Raw genomic sequence first — 22,403 nt, 5'->3', positions numbered from 1 at the left:
TAGGTACCTCTACAGTCCCTACTGGTACCAAAACAGCCTCATTGGGCCCACAGGGTTGGTCTCGTACCCCACTGCCTGTAACTGTGCCAAGTGCCCCAGAGCTCCCCGAAGCCAAGCAGATGATGGGCGATGCAGATGATGTGAGTTTCACTCTTATATATAAGCACTTTGACCCATATGCACCATGATGATCTGTAAGTACTACATTGCATCATAAGCACCTTGATAACTAGAATTCACTCGCTGGAGGTGCTGACTCATGCCATTATGTTTGCCTTTTAAGAAGTCATGGTTGTTTTGTGATTTGATATACTATAACATTTTTAGAAGTGAACCAACACTCTGCATGCATGTTTCCCTGTATGTAGAGACAGCAAATTTCTTCCATTCTGTTCATTTTCTAACTACTGTTTGCAGTTTTAGTTTATAATGCAGTGTTCGAATTTGGTGTTTTGGGTAATTTCACTTTACGATAAATGGTCTTTGACTTCAAGATCCAAAAATGCTTGGCCAATTTCCCTCAAATTTCGTATACTTACTCAGGATACTGATTGGGCAGGTCATGGGTGCAATATAAAATTGGACGCTCACCACCCTGAACTCCAGAGGATGGGGGAGACGACACCCAAGTTAGGGTGTACATGAATATTTGTCACTCTCTTGATACCTTCATAGAATCATTTCCTTTTGCTCTACAGCCATCTTATTTACTCAAGCTTCTGACTGACTTTCCGTCCTTAGTTAGTGTTCAGCTGTTTCTTCTGCAATTGAACATAATTGTGAAGTATTTTCAAAGGTTCCACAGGATTTCCAAATTCCACAAGCAATTGATACCAGATAATGATTTTATATTTAATTTCACACTTGCACATCACCTGTATGGCAGTTTGCAATCGGGATGAGAATGAAACATGCATAAGATAGTTGAAAGGACAATATGCTACCCAGGAGCAAACCTGTCATCCCAGAAAAAGGTAATAATAGAAATGGAAATCACGCCTTAATCTTATCAGCCACAACCACTACAATTGTACAATTTCATCATATTGCTTCCCAAAAATGCTGGGACAAGTCTGGTGGCATGACGAAAGATCCTAATAGCGACACATTTGGTAATGCTGTGCAGACCAACTTTTAATATGTTGAATATATTGTCGGCTTAATCAGCATTCCCTCATGTTTCAGTGTAAACTTTGAGGATAAATATGATAAATAGGGATTCTTTGCCCAAAATAATACAAATTCGGCCTTTTGGACTCGATTACCTGTAAAATGCACAATTCAGTTGGAGAATACATTGCTGTTTATAACACGCCCATTGAGGATTGCTCGATGGGTGCAATATCATATCGTTGATGAACGAGACGAAGGTCAGGCCATGATAATTTGGGGGTAGATTGCAATCAAACTCAGAATCTTTTGGAATTTTTCTAATTTACCCACACAAACCGACTCATTCCTGGTCAAGGTTCATTGCTCACTTGTCCGGTGAAATCGACTTTGGGTCATTTGAATTTCATTCTAAGAAGTCAAAGTTTTCCCGATCTGGTGAAACATCTGGTTTCAAATCGATTGAAAAATCGATATTTCAGTGCAAGGTTAATGGCAAAAACGGGAAGAAAAATGTTCACGAGGTCATCTTTCACCCTCATTCCTCAGTGTCATGACGGTTATTTTCCCAAGAGTGAAAATATAAACTGTAATATAAACTTGATCCTCATTTTCACTCAACTAAAAGCTTCTTCTTTTTTTTTTTTGAACTTCCCCTTATCATGAATCTGTTCAGACCTGAAACTCCATCGACTGAGGAGACTTGTGCCATTAATTTCTGGTTTATCAGTTCAACCATCTTTGGCTGTGGCAGTATGCGCCACCCACTCATTCCTCTTCTTTGACAAAGAGTCGCACCAATTTTAGAATGGGCACTCTCGACCTCACCCACACATTCTGTTTTCAGGTGCAACAACCTTCGCCTCTTCTTGTTATTTATGTGGCATGTTAGTCATCATCAATCTTTAACGTGAGAATGTGTACCTTTTCTCAATCCCATGTGCCTACTCTTGTGGACTCGTGAATTTGAGCATTATCCTGAAGAAGCAGCTCGCCGCATTCCAACCTCTCTCAAGTCTCTTTAAACACGCTGTACAAATTTGATTTTCGCTCTGTTTTTCCTCTCTGCAATGGAAGATATGTGTTGTAAATGTAAACCAACATAAATCATTTATATAAAAAACATAAACAGTGCTTACAGAAAGTCTACACCCCCTTTCAAAATTTTCAACTTTTGTTGCCTTACAGCATGGAATTAAAGTGCATTAAATAAGACTTTTTCCACCTTTATTTATACATCGTTACGAGAGAACATTGTACTTTACGGTACTTCTACATATCGACGGTCCCCTGTGCCAGTGCTCATGCGCAGCCTGAGCCGGAGCCAGGGATGTTGTGGGTGTTTCAACCTGTTCAATACTTGTTTGATTATTGTCGTTCCACGCTAATAAAGTGGTCGAACAAATTGAACTCTGTTCTTATTTATAATCAAACAACTTGATGCAATCGAGTAAAGATCGTCGGTGCTGAGGAGGACACGACTGGGTGAGAACGGACCACGGGAACATCGACAGTGAGTTTGGATTTCTCGGGTACTGTACCCAATCTTCGCCCCCATGACACTGTACACACGTGTGCATCACCAAAAATAGAACGTTTACTCCAGAATAACTGTTCCTATGGCACCGGTGGAAGCAGAGTGCCCGATCGAGGGTTGTGACTATATGGCTACACACGCAGAGGCGGCAGTGGTGGCGGCCATGTTGAGTATACACGCCACTGTGCACGTCGCCGCCCCCAGGGCGGTGAGCTCGAATGCCAAGATGGAGAAACTCAAGCGTCCCTCCATAGCACTGGCCGGAACGGGCGAGGCCTGGTCGTACTTCATAACCCGCTGGGGCGAATACAAAACAGGTACTAAGCTTGTCGGACCCGACATAGTCGCGCAGCTACTGGAGTGCTGTGAGGAGGAGCTGAGAAAGGACCTCACTCGCGCGGCGGGTAGGAGCCTCGTGGGCAGCGATGAAGAAGATGTCCTCGCCGCCATGAAGGCGTTCGCCGTCCGAACGGAGAACACGATGGTAGCTTGATGGCCCTGTCTAACATGCGGCAGGGAGACGAGGAGCCCGTCCGGTCGTTCCACGCCCGCATCAAGGGGCAGGCGGACACGTGCAAGTATGAAATGAAGTGCACCAAGGCGGGGTGCGATCAGGTCAATGACTTCACGGAAGAGATATTGCGCAACGTGGTTGCCCGTGGCATCGCGAACCAAGCAATACAACTTGACCTACTCGGCGAGAAGAACCAGGACATGCCAATAAAGGACATGATAGAGTATATCGAGGCCAAAGAGTCTGGAAAGCGCTCGGCATCGCGCCTGCTTGACACTCAGAGCACGGACGCGATCAGTAGTTCGTATCGGCGCGGAAAGCAACAGGACGTCCGCACCAGAGTAGGAGCCAGGCCGGAAAAACGGAAGGCCAAGCCTGAAGGAGTATGCATCTACTGCGGCGAGGTGGGCCACGGCAAAATGCCTCAATGGCGTGCCAGACGCGCCGAGTGCCCCGGATACGGTAAAAAGTGCCGGAAGTGTGACCGCCAGAATCACCTCGACAAGGCGTGCCTGGGTGGCCGATCGGCTAGATCCCCATCTAAGGAGACCGACGGGATGTACGACGAGCAGACGGCAGCCGTCGTCGAGCTATGCACGGTCACCATGGCCAGCACAGAGGACGAAATGCGCGCGCTTCCCCTCGCTCACCACCTGTACGATGATATGTGCGATAAGTGGATGAAATGCATATCCGACCCGCAGCCATACGTCAACCTCACTCTCACCAACAAGCGCGAGGATTACAAAGCGCTGGGTTTTAACCTCCTGAAACACACCCGCGTGGTAACCCTACCCGCTATGGCAGACACGGGGTGCCAGAGCTGCCTGATCGGCATTAAAGTCGTCCAACAAATGGGCCTGAGTACTGAGGACCTCATACCTGTATCCATGACCATGAAACAAAGGAATTCGTATCCTCGGAGCCGTGGTAGTCAGATTCGCCGGTAACAGTGACGACGCTCGGAGATTGGAGACGCGCCAAATCACGTACGTGACGGACTCTTCAGACTGCATATTCCTCTCCCGCGCGGCCTGCATGAACCTGGGAATGATCTAGGACAGATTCCTGACACTCGGAGAGGTGAATCTGACGACCTCGGAATTGTGCGACTGCCCGCGACGCACGGAGCCGCCGACCAAGCCAACCGCACTCCCCATGCCAGCAACCGAGGCCAACAGAGAGGCACTACAGTCACATTTACTCAGGATGTATGCTCAGAGCACATTCAACACGTGCCCACACCAGCCACTACCGAGAATGACCGGCCCGCCACTACGTCTTATGCTCAGTGAGAACGCGACACCGGTTGCCCATCACACTCCCATCTCCGTGGTCATACATTGGCAAGATGAGGTAAAAGCAGGCCTCGACCAGGACGTTCGGCTCAGCGTGTTGGAGGAAGTACCCGTCGGCACGCCGGTGACATGGTGTCACCGCATGGTAATTTGCGCGAAAAAGAATGGCAAGCCGCGACGCACCGTCGACTTTCAGGCCTTGAACAAGCATGCGTTCCGCGAGACCCACCACACCCAATCCCCGTTCCACCAGGCGAGACGCGTACCTAACGGGAAGCGCAAGACAGTATTCGACGCATGGAACGGTTACCATAGCGTCCGCCTACACGAGGACGTCCGCCACAAGACGACCTTCATCACTCCATGGGGGCGCTACCAGTACCTATCTGCCCCACAAGGGTATATGGCATCGGGGGACGGTTACTCACGACGATACGATGAGATCGTCGCGGACATTGGTAACAAGACCAAGTGCGTAGATGACACGCTACTATGGTCAGACACGATTGAGGGGAGCTACTTCCAGGCGGTCCAATGGCTGGATATATGCGGCCGGAATGGAATCATCCTCAACCCGGAGAAGTTTGTCTTCAGCGCACCCACGGTGGACTTCGCGGGCTTCACCATCACCATGACCGACGTGCGACCGTGCAGCCGCTACCTGGAAGCAATCCACGATTTCCCACAACCGCGTAACATCACCGACGTCAGATCGTGGTTCGGGCTTGTCAGCCAGGTGGCATACGACTTTAGTGTGGCCGAACGAATGCAGCCATTCCGGAAGCTCCTGAAAAGTGGAGAACGCTTCCAGTGGTCCATGGAGTTAGAGGACATATTCCGCGAGTCGAAAGACGTGATCGTACAAGAAATCGAACACGGTGTCCACATATTTGACAAAACTAAGCCAACATGCATCTCCACGGACTGGTCGAAGGAGGGAATCGGATTATGGTTGCTTCAAAAGCACTGCCGATGCGTGCCAGTTAGACCATTCTGCTGCACTGATGGATGGAAAATAACCCTGGTCGGCAGCAGATTTACACACGCGGCAGAATCCAGATACGCGCCCATAGAGGGCGAGGCTCTCGCAGTCGCGGACGCCTTGGACAAGGCACGCTACTTCGTACTGGGCTGCGAGAACCTGATCGTTGCGGTAGACCACAAACCACTGCTGAAACTCCTTTCGGACAGAGCACTTGACGACATACCCAACCCCCGCCTCAGGAACCTCAAGGAGAAGACCCTGCGTTATCGCTTCCGCATCATACATATTCCGGGCATGAAGAACAAGGCGGCAGATGCCATGTCGCGCAGGCCGGTCGGCACCACGCGACCTCCACTCATGAACCTTCCAGATGACAATGATGATCTAGCAACCCGCATCACTGTACCTGCACCCGTTGTAACACCGCAACTGCCTGACCTCGACAGCGAACCCGTGACATCTGCGATGCCAATGGGGCCCACGCCGGCACTGACGTCAGTATGCACACCCCGGCGCAAGACGACACCCGTTTCAGACACGCCAGCAGCACCAGGACGAGGCACACCGAGGCGCGCAATCCTTCAGACGCCACCATCGGCCCCTGAAACTCCGAGAGCCCCATCCCCACTGGGGCCCGATGTGACACCACCAGCACCAGCAATAGGTCAACGCCGATCCACCAGAGCGACCAGCGTGCCTGCCTGGCACAAGGACTACTCCATGGAATAGTCACACGATGGGCGATATAAACTTTTGTTCATTCATTAAACTTAATATTTTCTCAGCCTTTATCTATTAACATAATAAAGACTCGGAGGGAGATAGAGAACATTGTACTTTACGGTACTTCTACATATCGACGGTCCCCTGTGCCAGTGCGCATGCGCAGGGAACGGAGACAGGGGTGTTGTGGGCGTTTCAACCTGTTCAATACTTGTTTGATTATTGTCGTTCCACGCTAATAAATTGGTCAAACAAATTGAACTCTGTTCTTATTTAGTTACCTACAACATCCAAGTGAAAAACAAATTCTACAGAATTCCGAAAATTATTTTATAATACAAAACTAGAATAGCTTGGTTGGATAAGTGTCCACCCCCCTGAGTTAATACTTGATGGAAACACTTTTGACAGCAATTCCAGCTGTAAGTCTGTTGGGATAGGTCTCTACCAACTTTGCACACCTTGATTGGGCAATATTTGCTCATTCTTCTCCACAAAACTGTTCAAGCTCAGTCAAGTTGAGTGGAGAGCATTGATGGACAGCGATCTTCTAGTCATGCCACATATTTTAGATTGGATTTAGGTCGCGGCTCTGACTGCACCACTCAAGGACATTTTTCTTTTTGTTCCTTAACCACTCCAGTGGAGCTTTGGCTGTGTGCTTCGGGTGGTTGTCATGCTGAAAGGTGAACTTCCGTCCCAATTTCAGCTTTCTTGCAGAGGACAGCATGTTTTCCTCTCGGAGTTGTCTGTATTTTGCTCCGTACAGTTTCCCTTCTATCCTGGCAACTACCCCAGTCCCTGCTTATGGGAAACATACCCATAACATGATGCTGCCAAAACAATACTTCACAGTCGGGATGGTGTTCTTTGGGCAATGTGCTGTGTTGTGTTTGCGCCAAACGTAACATTTTGCATTTAGGCCAACAAGTTCCATCTTGGTTTCATCAGACCACAAACCGTTTTTCCACGTGGCTTCAAAATCTCTTCAAAAAAAGTTTTTTTTTTTTTTGCATACCTCAAACGGGACTCAAGGTGGCCTTTTTTGAGTAATGGCTTCCTTCTTGCCACCCGAATATACCTTCCAGACTTATGGAGTGCTTGAGATAAAGTTGTCACATGCACACAGTGACTAGTCTTTGCAATAAAGGCATGCAGCTCGTTCAAAGTTGCCATTGTGCTTTTGGTCGCCTTTCTGATCAGTCTCCTCCTTGCTTGCTCATCCAATTTGGAGGGACGGCCTGATCTTGGCAGAGTCTTGCTGGTACCATACACCTTCCACTTCTTAATGATTGTCTTGACTGTACGCCAAGGCATATTCAAGGCCTTTGAAATATTTTTATACCCTTCCACCAATTGTGTCTTTCCACAACTTTATCCTGGAGGTCATTTAAAAGCTCCATCCTGCTCATAGTTGAGTCTTTGCTGTGAAATGCACGACCGAGCAAAGGAAATCTACAGGACTAGCTGATTTTATTCTGAAATAATCAGTATCACTACAATTTAACACAGGTGGAGGCCAATTAACCTGGTGTGTGATTTTGAGGGTGATTGGTTACACCTGAGCTAATTACTTCCACCACCGAGGGTGAAGGAGGTTATGTTTTCACCCCTTTCTGTCTGTCTGTTTGTTTGTTTGTTTGTTTGTTGTGTTGTGGTCTGTGTTCTCGACGGATCCAGATGAAATTTTGTGGATCGGTTGGGTGTGTGACAAGGATGAACTGATTAGATTTTGGTGAAGATCCGGATCCGGATACTGGAATATTTTAAGTGATTCTTCACCATTGAGAGACATGGCCAAAAACGATATGTAGCACAATATCTCAAAAAGTTGTGAACGGATTTGGATGAAACTTGGTGGACTGGTTGGGTGTGTCACCACGACGAGTTGATTCGATTTTGGTGAAGATCCGAATCCGGATCCGGATCTGATAATTTTTAAAGTGATTCTTCACCTTTGAGAGATGGGGACAAAAACGATATAGTACTGTATAGCATGATATTTATCCTCACCTAAGAATTTGGAGAGGGTATTGCATTTGAGTCCGTTTGCTACTTGAGTCCGTTTGCTACTTGACAAAAAAACAACTTTTGACAAGTATGTTGATCACCTCCATTTGTTTGTGTGTTTGTTTGTGTGTTTGTCTGCCGCTCGCCTCCACTCCAAACCGTTCAACCGATCCTTATGAAATTTTCAAGGATTAATGTAACTGACTCTGCAACGGTTCCGCGTTGAAGTTCCGTAAAATTTCGTCTACATAGGCCAATAGGCCAATTTGAGCCATATTTTCTAAAATCCTCAAATTTCATCCGGTTGACTTGAAATTTGAACATTATTTGCATATTTCAGGTCAATTAATACAAACAACTATTACTTTTGAGGTCATCTTAGTTCAAAATGTCAACATAGGCCATGAGGTCAACCCAAAATAGGCCAAATTTCTAAATTATTTCTAAAATTGTCAATTTTCTTCGGATTGACTTGAAATTTGAAGACCATTTGCATTTTGAGGTTGCTGAACTCAACCACCTATTAATTTTGAGGTCAACGTAGACTAAAAGGTCAACATAAGCCAAATTTCTAAGATCCTCAATTTTCAACCACATTCATTTTGAGGAAAATATATGCTAAAAGGTCAACATAGACCAAAAGGTCAACATTAGCCAAATTTCTAAAATCCTCAATTTTCATCCAATTAACTTGAAATTTGAAGAGCATTTTCATGTCAGGTTGCTGAATTCAACAACCAATTAATTTTAAGGTCAAAAGGTCAACACAGGCCTAATTTCTAGAATTGATAGATAGGGCCAAAAACTAAATTTATCACTATATCTAAAAGAGTTGTGGACGAGTTATGACAAAACAAGGTGGATGAGTTGAATAGGTGACAAGAACAAGCGGATTGGATTTTGGTTCGGATCCAGCCCACCATCTGGATACAAAATGTGAATTGTTCCACCTGGCAGTGGTATGCGCTCTACCAAGTGCCATTGTACTTTTGTGCTGTTTTGCCTAGTTGTCACTCCATGAGTGATTTTTCATTGTTTGTTTGTTTGTCTGTCTGTCTGTCAGTTTTTTTGTCCACACAGAGCTTTCGTGTTTTTCTTCGCAACTGCTTGTCGGATTGAGACCAAATTTTCACCTTTGGTGTGACTACTCATGCAGAACGTTGCATTAATAATTATGACATCATAGGTCATGTGTTGTAGCAGCCATATTGGAAAAACGGGAAAACGTTGGACCTCTGTATCTCTGACACTGTACCAAGGAAAAAAATTTGAAACCTGGCACATAGCAAGTACTCCTCATGGGGAATGAGTGTGATTTTTTTTTATGACATCATAGGTGCTTGCCTTCGTTATGACGTCATAATTTCATACGTGGAATGCTACATCCGATCAGTATAAAAAATTTTGAGGGTCATCTATGGATAAAATGGTCCACAAAATTTTTTTGATGACATCATCGATTCACGTCATTTTGCAGCCATATTGTTTTTTTTTTTTTAAACCTTCAAAAATCTTCTTCTCTTTAATGGCTGAAAAGATCGAGTTGAAACTTTACACATATGACCGCCTATCCATGAGGAACAAGAGTCACACAAATGATGTCATCGGTCACATGGTTTGGCAGCCGTTTTGGATTTACCCGAAAACCTTTAAAAATTCACCACCCTAAAGAAGTCCCGGTGAGGGTTTCCAATCTCTGATTTCTCTTTATCTTCTTCAAAAATGTATTGGGCCCAATATGTTCTCATGGATCAGTCATTACGTGGCGGAGGTATGCGCTCCACCGAGTGCCCTTCAAGTTTACAATTGCTATTATAAGGGTCAGTGGATACTTATCCAACCAAGATATTCTTGTTTTGTATTTTTAAATAATTTTCTGAAATTTGTGGAATTTGTTTTTCACTTGGAAGTTGTGGGTTATGATGTGTAAATAAAGGCTGGAAAAGTCTGGTTTAATGCAATTTCATTCCCAGGCTATAAGGCAATAAAACGTGAAAAATTTGAAAGGGGGTGTAGACTGATGTAGCATACGAAAGAAGAAGTCCGAATTCAAAGTGGACAGGCTTTACATTTTCAGATGCTTTCCAATTTTAATTGCTTTGATTTACCCACCCTGTTTTGACTGCAGTCTGAACTTTGGTTTTGGGGAGCCCTTGTTTCATCCATTATGATTGATGTAATGCCTGGTGTTGGCTCAATAGTTAGGGTGGTGGGCTTGGGATCCTCTGATCCTGAGTTCAAATCCCACTTCGCTGTTCAATTAATACCAGGTGGGGTTGACTCTGCCTGTCATCCTTCTGAGGTCAGCAAAATGAGTGCCAGCATGCTGGTATACTGTCAGAGTGGCAACCCATCCAGGATTGTGTCCAATAGCCAAAGAGACTGCTTTGGCAGCACCAACGCTCTGCACAGAGCATGGTCCCGATGGGTGGATGGATGGATTGATGTGATTGAAACAAAAACGTCACTGACTGCCTAAATCTGCTTCTCTTCCTGTTAACGTTCGCCATTCTCGGCATCTTTTTCTGAGGGCACCTCTGTCATCCACAATTTTTTCAGGTTTAAGTTTGGCTTGTGTGGTTCTGTCTTAAAGTGGTCCCGAGAATTATGGTCACAAAATGGTCTTTTGTTCAGTGATCATGCAATTCATTGCCATTATTCTGAGTTGTGAAATTTGGAAGATAACCAGAATGCAAATCCTCTTCATAATACACATTCTCATTTAAACTCTGCTCTGCACTTCTGTACCATGTGATGTGAAGGTTAGCTGGTTGTTCTTATGCAATAACCTTGTCATTACAGACTTTTTGGTGAATTTGTAATTTTAAAAAAATGATATTTTCTCCTTAGTTGTCTAAATTTTTCATTTTTTTTTTGTATGCAATTTGGCAATATTACTTGTGAGCAACCACCTTTTAACTGAAAAATGAATCACTGATTATTGGAACACAAACTTGTCAATCAATCGAGGAGAATCACCAGGAAAATAAAATTCCAATCAAAGAGATAATAAAACTTGTTTGTATCAGAGACTGTGTGAATCAGAAACTGTTTCTCCACCAAGTTGTTCACATTATCTATTGTTTATTCTCTCAGTTCATTCTCTCTGAAATTGTGCCGCGCTTCAGTCCTGATTTGCAATCGAAAATGGACACGGATTTAATTCTGCTTTTGAAACAGTGTATTTTAATCTCAAATAAATCACACATTTCAAGATCGTTCCCTTGAAATTGTCCGTTATTGCTGTTTGATTGCTATTTTTAAGTTTGAATATTGGCCTTCGGGGAACGGACATTTACCATTTTGATCATGTCTGACAAAAAGTCTGCTCTAGTTCCACTTCAAGTGCTTCACTGATGGGGAAAGCAGTCCACTTTGCTCAAAGTACACAAACCAATTTCTGTATACAAATGAAACAGCAGCAGAGTGCTTGTCCTTTGTACACAAGTGCCTTTTTTATAAGTCCTGTACATCATTTTTTGTTGTTAATGCCACTTTACTCTGCGTGTGTGTGTGAGTTACAATCCATAGTCAATAATTAAAATAATAATTGTATCATGAATCGGATACAATATATTTATTAAGGTTTTTCCCTACAATTACTTTGGTCTTTGTAACCTGGAATGCAGACTGTTGCAAGCTCAGGGCAAGGGTGGTGGCAGTGTTTTATATTCTAGTGCGGGCCCGTAGGTGCAGCTTCGTTCCTTCACTCTCGTAAACAATGACTGGATTGGGGAATTGTTTCAATTTGATTGGACCAACCGTATCATATATGGCCATAACTTGGGAAACACCTGGGAAACATACTCAGGTCCCCAGCGTCAATTGTGACGTCATATCAAACGAAAAAGAAGAATTGTGACGCCCCCCTCTCTTTCCACCCCCCTCTCTCAGCCCCCTCTCTTCCCCCTAGTCTCACCCCTCCTCTCTCCTCCCTCCTCTCTCACCCCTCTCTCTCGCCCCTCTCTCTCATCCCCACTCTCACCCCCACTCACAACCCCTCTCCCGCCCTCTCTCGCCCCTCCTCTCTCCCCTCTCTTGAATTGTGACGCCCCCTCTCTCTCTCTCTCAGGTTGGGATTCTGCTTTAGGGATTCTTCTGATATATATATATATATATATATATTGTTGCAGATTCGCGCCCGCCGGCGTGCTGACGGCCACGTAACTCGAATCGCGGCACGTCGCCCACCGGACGGACAATCCAGTCGTGACCCTCTCGGACTAACGCCGGGAACCAGTCATGGGTGGACCTTTCGGTCTCACCGCGATCGAGCCAATCAGCCCCCGCGTGGGATAGGGTTGCTCGCCAAATTCGACCTACCTAAGTACCCACGCGGAGGGTAGACCGGGCGATCGCACCTCGCCGCAGGTCGACTTCGGACACGGGCCACTTAAGCGACCCGTTCCGTACTATCGGGATAACCGAGCGGTGTTATCGTCGGCCTCGACGGTTCGATTAATTATCGGGCGTATTCAGCCCACTACCAACCCTTTACGTGAAGCAAGATGAGGATTCAATGAAAGAAATGACGAAGCGAAGCGGGAAACAGTTCAACACAAAGCACATTTATTCGCGATGAACAGAAAGCGCACATGTACAATTCCACCAAAAGCACATAGAAAAGAGAAACACAATGCAATTTTTACACAAAAAGCAAATGCGACAATGCAGATCTAATACCGATTACGCGAGCACACGGCAACACTTATACAATTTTACTTCACAGACGGCGCCGACAACACATACCCAAAACCAAGGAAAAGAACACCCTCAAAGATGAGGCGGGCCTGAGGCCGAGACCGGGTCGGGCCTACCCGTCTGGTGATGAGACGCGGAGCGGCGATGGTGCCTCAACTCCGCGGGCCTCGCGGGCAGTGTCTGGTAGGGGGTGGGAAAGGGGCCCCCTTGGTCGCACTATCTCAGCGCGGGGGGGAAACAGGAGGGGGTTGCTGATGCTCGGGGTATAGAGGATTTCCACTCTGCCTCGAGTCCCGCGACGAGCGTCTCCACCTCGGCCAGGTCGCGCCGTCGGCCTCCCTGGTGTGCAGCTCCCTGCACGACGCGAGCACCCCCTCGTCTGCCCTCGCCGCCTCTCCACAGCTCCGTCCCCTTTTGCTCCGACTCCAACGCACACGACGACGACCAACTCCTTCTTGCTTCTTCTTCCCAACTCCACCGCCCGCGAAGTCTTAACTCTCGTCCACTTGACTGACGAACGCGGTCGCTTATATCAGCCCCGTGGCTTCGCTCTCTCATCTTTGACCCCCTCCCTTCGACCTTTCAGCTCGCTCCCCATTGGCCCGAGAAAAAGTGGGCGTGAATGCTTTTTGATCCATAAATTTGCATATATCGATCGCCCTCCAACGCCCTGGGGGCGGGGCCAAATCGCCCCTCGCTCACCGATTGGACGGAACAAAAGTGGGCGTGTGTCGTTTTTGATCCGTTTTTGAAGCAGAAAATCCGTGGTTTTGTACATGCTGTTCGGCGCGCGCCCTGCACGAGTCCAACACCGGTACCCACAAGCGGCGCAAGAACGGTGGCGATGCGACGGTTGCAAGGTGTGACGTGAAGGTCGTGGCGGTTGTGGTGGTTGATGTTGTGGTTGTAACAATGGCGGTTGGTCCAAAATAAAGATAGTAAAAGAAAAACGGCTATCCTGAAGAGTCGCAGCACGCATAAATGACATGTATTCCCACTAGACAACGGGTTTGGGCCTAACTACACATGTACTTACCGAGATATCTCACCGAAGGGACCTGAATGGTGGTTTGCGAATTTGGTAACCACAACACTACCCCCTCCCCTTTTTACAGACTCGTCCCGAGTCGTCAAATTTTCGTGTGCCATCATGTGTAGTTTTCCCCTAGTACATTTTAACTACGGATTCCCTGAGTGCGACATTCATGGTATTCGTGTCCCAAAAATAAATAACCTGAGGGCTGCGTAACTACCTAAACAAACTCACTCACACGGACGACTTAAATAAAATTGCCGGCGCTAGACAGACATGTCGGGGGCGCACTCATATTTACAGTACATCTTAACCTTAACTTACAAATTTTACACTAAACCATGGCCCAGGATCACTGAACTCTGCAAAAGAAAACAGTTAGCAGGGAGCCAGGCTGCTCGCATGCAGTCTCTGGCTCAAAACAATGCAGGTGACAGGGAACGTGGCTGGCTGCTCACACGCAGTCCAAGGCCTTCCTTTTTGAACTGAACGCAGTGAACCACAACGGTGCATGGGCTGCACAAACGCAGTCTCCGTGCCAGCTCAAGTGGCACACGCAATGAACACAACGAATGGATGGATGAACACAAACACGGTGCACGGGCCGCCACTGCAGGCCCGTGTTGTAGCTGCCAACAGGGCAGTTCTTGCAGCTTGCAAACTGTTGCCTTGCGGATCCTGGCGCACATGGAAATGAACAGGGGGGGGTAAAGCAAAAATTGAACGGGGCTGGTGAACAGGGGCAGTGGGCATGGCATGGCAAAGGTAGCAGGCAAACACAGCCCGCCGAAGAAGGCCGCTGCAGGCAAACACAGCCGGCAGATGAACTGGCCGGCCGAGGCCTTGAAGTACGACAGCTGCAGATGATCCGGCCGGCACAGGCCTTGCAGCACACAGCCAGCAGATGAAGCTGGCCAGCTTTTGCCGTCAGTGGAAGTTGGTGGAGGGAGTGCGGTGGTGCTGGCCACTTGGAAGGCGGGCTCGGACCTACCTACCTGTCTCCCTCCCAACCTATCGCCTTTGCCTGTCAATGTACATACCCACTCCCTTAATTTGTCAAACCCCAATTTAGCCCCAACTTAATTTTTTTTGTTGTTTTTATTTTTACTTCCCCACTATAAATTGTCCCCTAACCCCCTTTATCGTCCTTGTTCGGCTAACCTATTCTGTAACCTAGCCTACTCCCAACCCCTACGTTCCCTTCCCGGAGGGGAATAAGGGAGAGCTAACGTCCTGTATCGAGGCCCAACTCAAGCCTCAGAATGGCCTCCCCAGAGTTCGGCGATCTATAACCAAAGTGGGTCCAGCGGCCCACAACGACAGCGAGGGGATGGATGGTGCGGAGGGGTACATCTCCTAATCTACCCTAACCATTTAACTGTTAAACTACCCCGGGGCTTTCAACAAGCGTCTCTCGCTTAAACTATTGGTTCCATAAACCCAGATTCCCGTCGCCTGTGTTGGTGTCCTCACAATTTCGGGCCTCGCCCCCCAATTTTCTCTCCGTGCCCTCACACGGTCTCCTGGCTGGGACACGTGGCTCCCTTTGGCAGGCACGACCCTCTGCCGATTCTCCCGCTATGGCACCCCCGGGCACTACACTGCCTCCGAGCCTACCAGCTCCCTAACACCGGGGAGTGCCCCCCATGGCACCTCCCCTGAAACGCACACGTGGCAGGCCGGCCTCCCGGGCCCCTTTCCGAGGGTCACCCGTGCCCACAACACTGCCCACGCGGCTAATGGCGCCCCGGGCCCCCGCACCAAGCAGGCGCACCCGTGCCCACTACTCTATCCCGGCCCCCCATGGGCCCATGGCCTACCGCGGCCGACTAGCCTGGTGCCCGGGGTACCCACTCAGCGATACTCACCTTTCGCAGCCACGCTCCCAAGCCCGTCAACAGGGCTCCTGCACCCCTCCAAATGGGTCTCGAGCCTACTTTCCCACCAACAGCAAAACGACCTCCATATTTCAATTTAACTAACCCCCTAACTCACTTTACACTGACCCCGGGGTCCCTTGGGCGGGAGTCACTCCTCCCCCCAATCACTCATCGCACCATGCATTCCCCATTCACTCCATACACACAGACCCGCTGGCCTCACTCACTCACCATGTACTCACCTCACAACTCTCCAACTCTTCAACACACACACCGCTGAACTCTGCCATCCTTCTAACTACCTCCCCTAACTAACTCGTGCTCCCACGTCGTCCCTTAAACTATAGCACGTTCCTTTTAACACTACGTAGCTAAACTACGTCCCCTCTACACATTCACAAGTCTGTCACTGTCTCCAAATAATCCCATTAATCAATTTCCCAACCTAAATCTGGCTACAATCCCTCTAACTAATCCATTCCACGGACTCCATGAGGACTTACCCCTGCCCCATGAAGTCGGTCTAACTAAGCTAACCCTTCCCCCTAACTAGTTTCCATCCTGTGCCCAGGTGAGGGGGTCTTCCACCCCTTGCCCAGGAATCCTGTGCACCCGAAAGTGAGGCTTGTTTTTTTTTTTTATTTTTTTTTTTTTTCCATGCGCAGCACCTGCGCGGCAACTCAGAGCTCGCGCACTTTACACCTGCCCGTGACGTCATGCAGCTGCACGTGTTCCTCGTCCCTCCTTGGACGGTACCATCCGGCAGAGATACCCCTCCTGCCGGATTCCAACCCCACGTGCAGCCATGACGTCACCGTGCGCATAAAAAAACACAAGCCCCACGTCTCGAGGGGTTCCCCACGCGAACACATGTGCTTTGCCCGTTGGAGCTTAACACACACGATCGCGTGGAGAACCCGTCCGGTCCAAATCCGTTTACCTGCCTAAACTTTGTCCGTCCGCGGGATCGGCAAATCCACCGCGTGCGTTTCCGGACCGGGACTTCACTCTCGCAAGCGAGCACGTGGTGGTCTCGTGCGTTGCACAGCACGGACCGCGTGCTCACTGCTGGGTGAACCCGGCACGGTCCCCGAAACAACTACAGCCGCGACTCGGCTTTCTTTCCTCTGTCGTCGTCGTCGCCATTCAACACACGCATTCCTGCGTGTAACGACGCACACACTCCACTCCATTACATTCACACCGGGAGACGCGGCTGCGTGCTCCCGCATGCCAACCGACATCTCCCTCACATACCGCTCTCTCACACACACGGTCTCCCTTGCACTCGGCCGTTCACTCACGCATGCTACCTCCCTCGCACACGGTGCCTCACCCACACACGCGGGGGCACTCACACACGGTTCCTCACTCACACACGGTGCCTCACCCACACACGCGGGGGCACTAACCCGCGGTGCCTCACTCACACACGCGGGGGCACTCAACCGCGGTGCCTCATCCACACACCGTCCCTCACTCACACACGCGGGGGCACTCAACCGCGGTGCCTCATCCACACACCGTCCCTCACTCACACACGCGGGGGCACTCACCCGCGGTGCATCATCCACACACGGCGTGCTGGGAAGCACGTACTCTGGCACCATCGCCACCACACCACTCACACACGGGGTCGCTTCCACACACGGGGACGCACTCACACCTTGCCCCACACACACAGGGACAACCACACTGGGGATTCGTGTCCCCACAAGGGTCTCCGGGGCCTCTATACCCCCCAAGCTCTCCGTGCATCCGTTCACAGCACCCGTCCCCTCAACCTCGCAAAGCACGACCGAACTCACCTGGTCGTGACTTGCCTCAAGGGGGCATCCTCCCTCCCCTCGTTCCTGGAGGAGGCCATCCAGGTGCTCGCACTGGGTCCCTACACGCTCCGCGAGCTCACCCCCATTATCCTCCACTACCTCCGTGTGTGTGTGTGCGTCACTTACCCCGTCTTCATCGTGTTGTCTCTCCTCTATTTTTTCTGTCTCCCGTGTCTCTATACATTTATAAGTTTCTGTCGTCGTCACCTCGTGTCTCGTCTCACACGTTTTGGTCTCCCCATTTAATTTTTCCCTTTTGATCACCGTCGATTCCTCTGTCACGACCATCGCCCAACACGCCCCCTGAATTATTTTTTCACCCGCCTCCACCGCGGGCCTGTCAGCCGTTGCACCCCCTTCCAGCTCGTTCGCTTCTACACGTGGAGTCGCCATTTTGATGTCCCTGGTCACGGCCTTCATGCCCGCCTGCAGGCTTCGGCTCATGTTCTGCGTCTCACCCCGCAGCTTTTTAGTTTCTTCCTTCATATTTGTTTCCATTTTTTGTGTATTCGCATTCATCTTTTGTGTATACGCATCCATCTTTTGTGTATACGCATCCATCTTTTCGTTCATGCCTTTCATATCCGCATTTATTTGTTGTGTATTCGCATCCATCCTCGTTTTTACTTCGTCCATTTGCTTGTTCATGTTCGCATTCATCTTCGCTGCCATTGCCGCCAGCATGGCGCATAGCTGGGCCATGTCGGGTGCGCTTGAGTGAGCCGTTTCGGCAGGGGTTGGGGAAGGGTTTTGGTGGAGAGGGGGGGGGGGGAGGTGTCATACACCGCGGCCGCTGCCGCACCCATTTCGGGCTCTGGGTTCAGTTGGGCGAGTTCATGTTCCTGCACGGGCATTCCATCCTGGGCCATGGATCCTACACATTCTACATCCATTTCTAATACCCCCAGCTCCCGCTCGCCTTGAGACGCCATCTTGCTTCTCTTAAAGGGGTTAATTTCGCTCGCTCGTAATTTGGAGGGAATCGGGGGTCGCTTCTCTCACCCCTGGACCGATTCCCGTGAATTTAGCCGGAGACAGGAGAGCCCGTTTTCCTGTTCTCCGATACCAGTGCCGCGAGGAGGGCGATGAATTTGTATCGCACGACCTGACACCAGTGTTGCAGATTCGCGCCCGCCGGCGTGCTGACGGCCACGTAACTCGAATCGCGGCACGTCGCCCACCGGACGGACAATCCAGTCGTGACCCTCTCGGACTAACGCCGGGAACCAGTCACGGGTGGACCTTTCGGTCTCACCGCGATCGAGCCAATCAGCCCCCGCGTGGGATAGGGTTGCTCGCCAAATTCGACCTACCTAAGTACCCACGCGGAGGGTAGACCGGGCGATCGCACCTCGCCGCAGGTCGACTTCGGACACGGGCCACTTAAGCGACCCGTTCCGTACTATCGGGATAACCGAGCGGTGTTATCGTCGGCCTCGACGGTTCGATTAATTATCGGGCGTATTCAGCCCACTACCAACCCTTTACGTGAAGCAAGATGAGGATTCAATGAAAGAAATGACGAAGCGAAGCGGGAAACACTTCAACACAAAGCACATTTATTCGCGATGAACGGAAAGCACACATATTCAATTCCACCAAAAGCACAGAGAAAAGAAAAACACAATGCAATTTTTACACAAAAAGCAAATGCGACAATGCAGATCTAATACCGATTACGCGAGCACACGGCAACACTTATACAATTTTACTTCACAGACGGCGCCGACAACACATACCCAAAACCAAGGAAAAGAACACCCTCAAAGATGAGGCGGGCCTGAGGCCGAGACCGGGTCGGGCCTACCCGTCTGGTGATGAGACGCGGAGCGGCGATGGTGCCTCAACTCCGCGGGCCTCGCGGGCAGTGTCTGGTAGGGGGTGGGAAAGGGGCCCCCTTGGTCGCACTATCTCAGCGTGGGGGGAAACAGGAGGGGGTTGCTGATGCTCGGGGTATGGAGGATTTCCACTCTGCCTCGAGTCCCGCGACGAGCGTCTCCACCTCGGCCAGGTCGCGCCGTCGGCCTCCCTGGTGTGCAGCTCCCTGCACGACGCGAGCACCCCCTCGTCTGCCCTCGCCGCCTCTCCACAGCTCCGTCCCCTTTTCTCCGACTCCAACGCACACGACGACGACCAACTCCTTCTTGCTTCTTCTTCCCAACTCCACCACCCGCGAAGTCTTAACTCTCGTCCACTTGACTGACGAACGCGGTCGCTTATATCAGCCCCGTGGCTTCGCTCTCTCATCTTTGACCCCCTCCCTTCGACCTTTCACCTCGCTCCCCATTGGCCCGAGAAAAAGTGGGCGTGAATGCTTTTTGATCCATAAATTTGCATATATCGATCGCCCTCCAACGCCCTGGGGGTGGGGCCAAATCGCCCCTCGCTCACCGATTGGACGGAACAAAAGTGGGCGTGTGTCGTTTTTGATCCGTTTTTGAAGCAGAAAATCCGTGGTTTTGTACACGCTGTTCGGCGCGCGCCCTGCACGAGTCCAACACCGGTACCCACAAGCGGCGCAAGAACGGTGGCGATGCGACGGTTGCGAGGTGTGACGTGAAGGTCGTGGCGGTTGTGGTGGTTGATGTTGTGGTTGTAACAATGGCGGTTGGTCCAAAATAAAGATAGTAAAAGAAAAACGGCTATCCTGAAGAGTCGCAGCACGCATAAATGACATGTATTCCCACTAGACAACGGGTTTGGGCCTAACTACACATGTACTTACCGAGATATCTCACCTAAGGGACCTGAATGGTGGTTTGCGAATTTGGTAACCACAACAATATATATATATATATATATATATATATATATATATATATATATATATATATATATATATATATATATATATATATATCTGACATGATATTGTACATCATATGTATATATTTTATTTACTTCATAGAATTTGCTTCATTGTGTTTTTTATATGAGACTGAAGCATACTATTGTCTTGTCTATATTGTCTTTTGTCTGTATGTCTGTACAGAAAGTAAAAGATAAATAAACGAAACGATCAGGAATTAGAGCTATTGATGAAGTCACAGCCTGGACTGATTGTTGATCAAATGCTAAATGGAAACAGTTTCTGAAACCTAACTCGTCAGCCTATCTCACTAAAAAAAGCCAATGTCTGTGGATCTGTATGTCGGTTTCTTATATGGAATCCAAAATGGCTTGGCCGACTTCCACCAAGTTTTGCAAACGTGCTTGCGGTACCCAGAGTCATGTCGTGGGCATTAAATAAATCTCCCCCGAGTGTCGGGAGACAAGTTGTAATTTTCACCTCTACATATAGAATAGTGCAAGTGTTTTAATCACTGACCCCTGCCGGAGGGAGGGGATATGGCGGGTGGGAAATGATGCCAATTCTGAAAACAAATCCTCTCGCTCCGAGAGTGAGTAAGCCGGCATTGACTAGTTTTTCAAATCCATGGGTAATTCTCTCGTTTACAACTTTTATGAGTGAGCATTATTTTGTCTTTCATTTGATTATGTTTGTGCCATATCCTAATGCTGTGTGGACTGTGCTTTCCTGTTGACAGACCTCCGGTAGTTTGTATCTGTTGCTGCATTTGAGCCTCGGGAGTAACTGCTTAAATCTATCTATCTATCTATCTTTCCAGGTTCTTCCCAGAATCTTTGATATTTGTTCCTTTCACATTTCTCTTTATGCTTTCTAATTACGGTGCCATTTTCAGTTTTAATTAGCATTTCGAGCACAAGTGTAATTTCTGGATTAATGAGCAAGGAATGGGCCCATGATACCAAAAATTAAAATATCAGCATTTGTTGCTGGAATGTGGTCGGGCGCAGACCAACCTTTCCTTGAATAGAATCCTTACGAAGGGTGGGAGATAGTCGATGGCAGTTTGGCAATTCTCTGGTGTGAAGGGCCGCAACTGGCTGAAGCACTTTGTCCAAAAATAAGCCACAGATGACGCTGACAATGATCCCATTGATGAGGAACTTGCACTATCATCAGATGATGAGGTTGATGAGTGATCTGCATGACCGTAGTCGAGTGATTTCTGGCTCAAGTGTTTCTTCGGTAGTTTGAAGCCTTGTAATACCAGTTTATTTCGTGTCGACAGGTTTCACGTGCCATATTCACAAAATAACTTTCCTGACTCAAATCTGGAGCCTTGTTGTGTACAATAGAAATTTTATTGCACCAGAACGAGGCTGCAGACTCAAGTCAGGAAAAATGACTTCAGGTCTTTTGTGAATATGGCCCCTGGTGTCAATATTCACATCTTGATACCCCTCGACATTGTTGTCATTTGAAAACAAACTGTTCACACGTTTTTGTCCTCTGGTATAATTCACTCTTAAGTAACTCTATCCGACCATTTTCTGTTCTTAAGTTACTGATGTTGTTTTCTATTGGTATTCGGTATAATTTGCAACAATAATCATGTTTGTGCTCAAAACGCTATGTAAAATGCGAATTGATGACCATTTAATGTCGTTCTTAAGTACCTTTGTCCAACCACCATGTGTTCTTTGGATGCATTTTTGGTATCACGGGTCTATTCCTCAATCATTAAACTATAAATGACACTTGTGCTCGAAATGCAAATTAAAACTGAAAGTGGTGCCATTTTACCTGACGCAATTTAAGAACGACCTTTCTAGCAATACCCATGTGTGCACAACTAGCAAGGGTACCCGGCATTTCCGAGCAATGTCGGGTTCCTCTTCCCACTACCTTGCCTCCCACCCCATGAGGGGCAAATTCATCGATTATGGCTGAAATAATGATATACTATAGATGTTT

General features: G+C 48.4%; 1 protein-coding gene across 1 annotated transcript in view; it reads left to right on the top strand.

Annotated features, from left to right (window-relative positions):
- LOC147016037 (neogenin-like) overlaps positions 1 to 22,403 on the top strand; it is a 557,153-nt gene that overhangs the window by 528,130 nt on the left and 6,620 nt on the right. Inside the window, exon 26 of the mRNA XM_085849139.1 lies at positions 4 to 140. Within this exon, the coding sequence (XP_085705265.1) occupies positions 4 to 140 (137 nt within the window). The remainder of the gene's footprint in view (positions 1 to 3; positions 141 to 22,403) is intronic.

This window comes from Eptatretus burgeri, chromosome 12 (assembly GCF_056783735.1).
Source record: "Eptatretus burgeri isolate ZD-2024b chromosome 12, Ebu_testis_v1, whole genome shotgun sequence".
In the NCBI taxonomy this organism is placed as follows: domain Eukaryota; kingdom Metazoa; phylum Chordata; class Myxini; order Myxiniformes; family Myxinidae; genus Eptatretus; species Eptatretus burgeri.
Note: the sequence above shows the minus strand (reverse complement) of the source record. Positions and strands in the feature narration are given on the sequence as shown.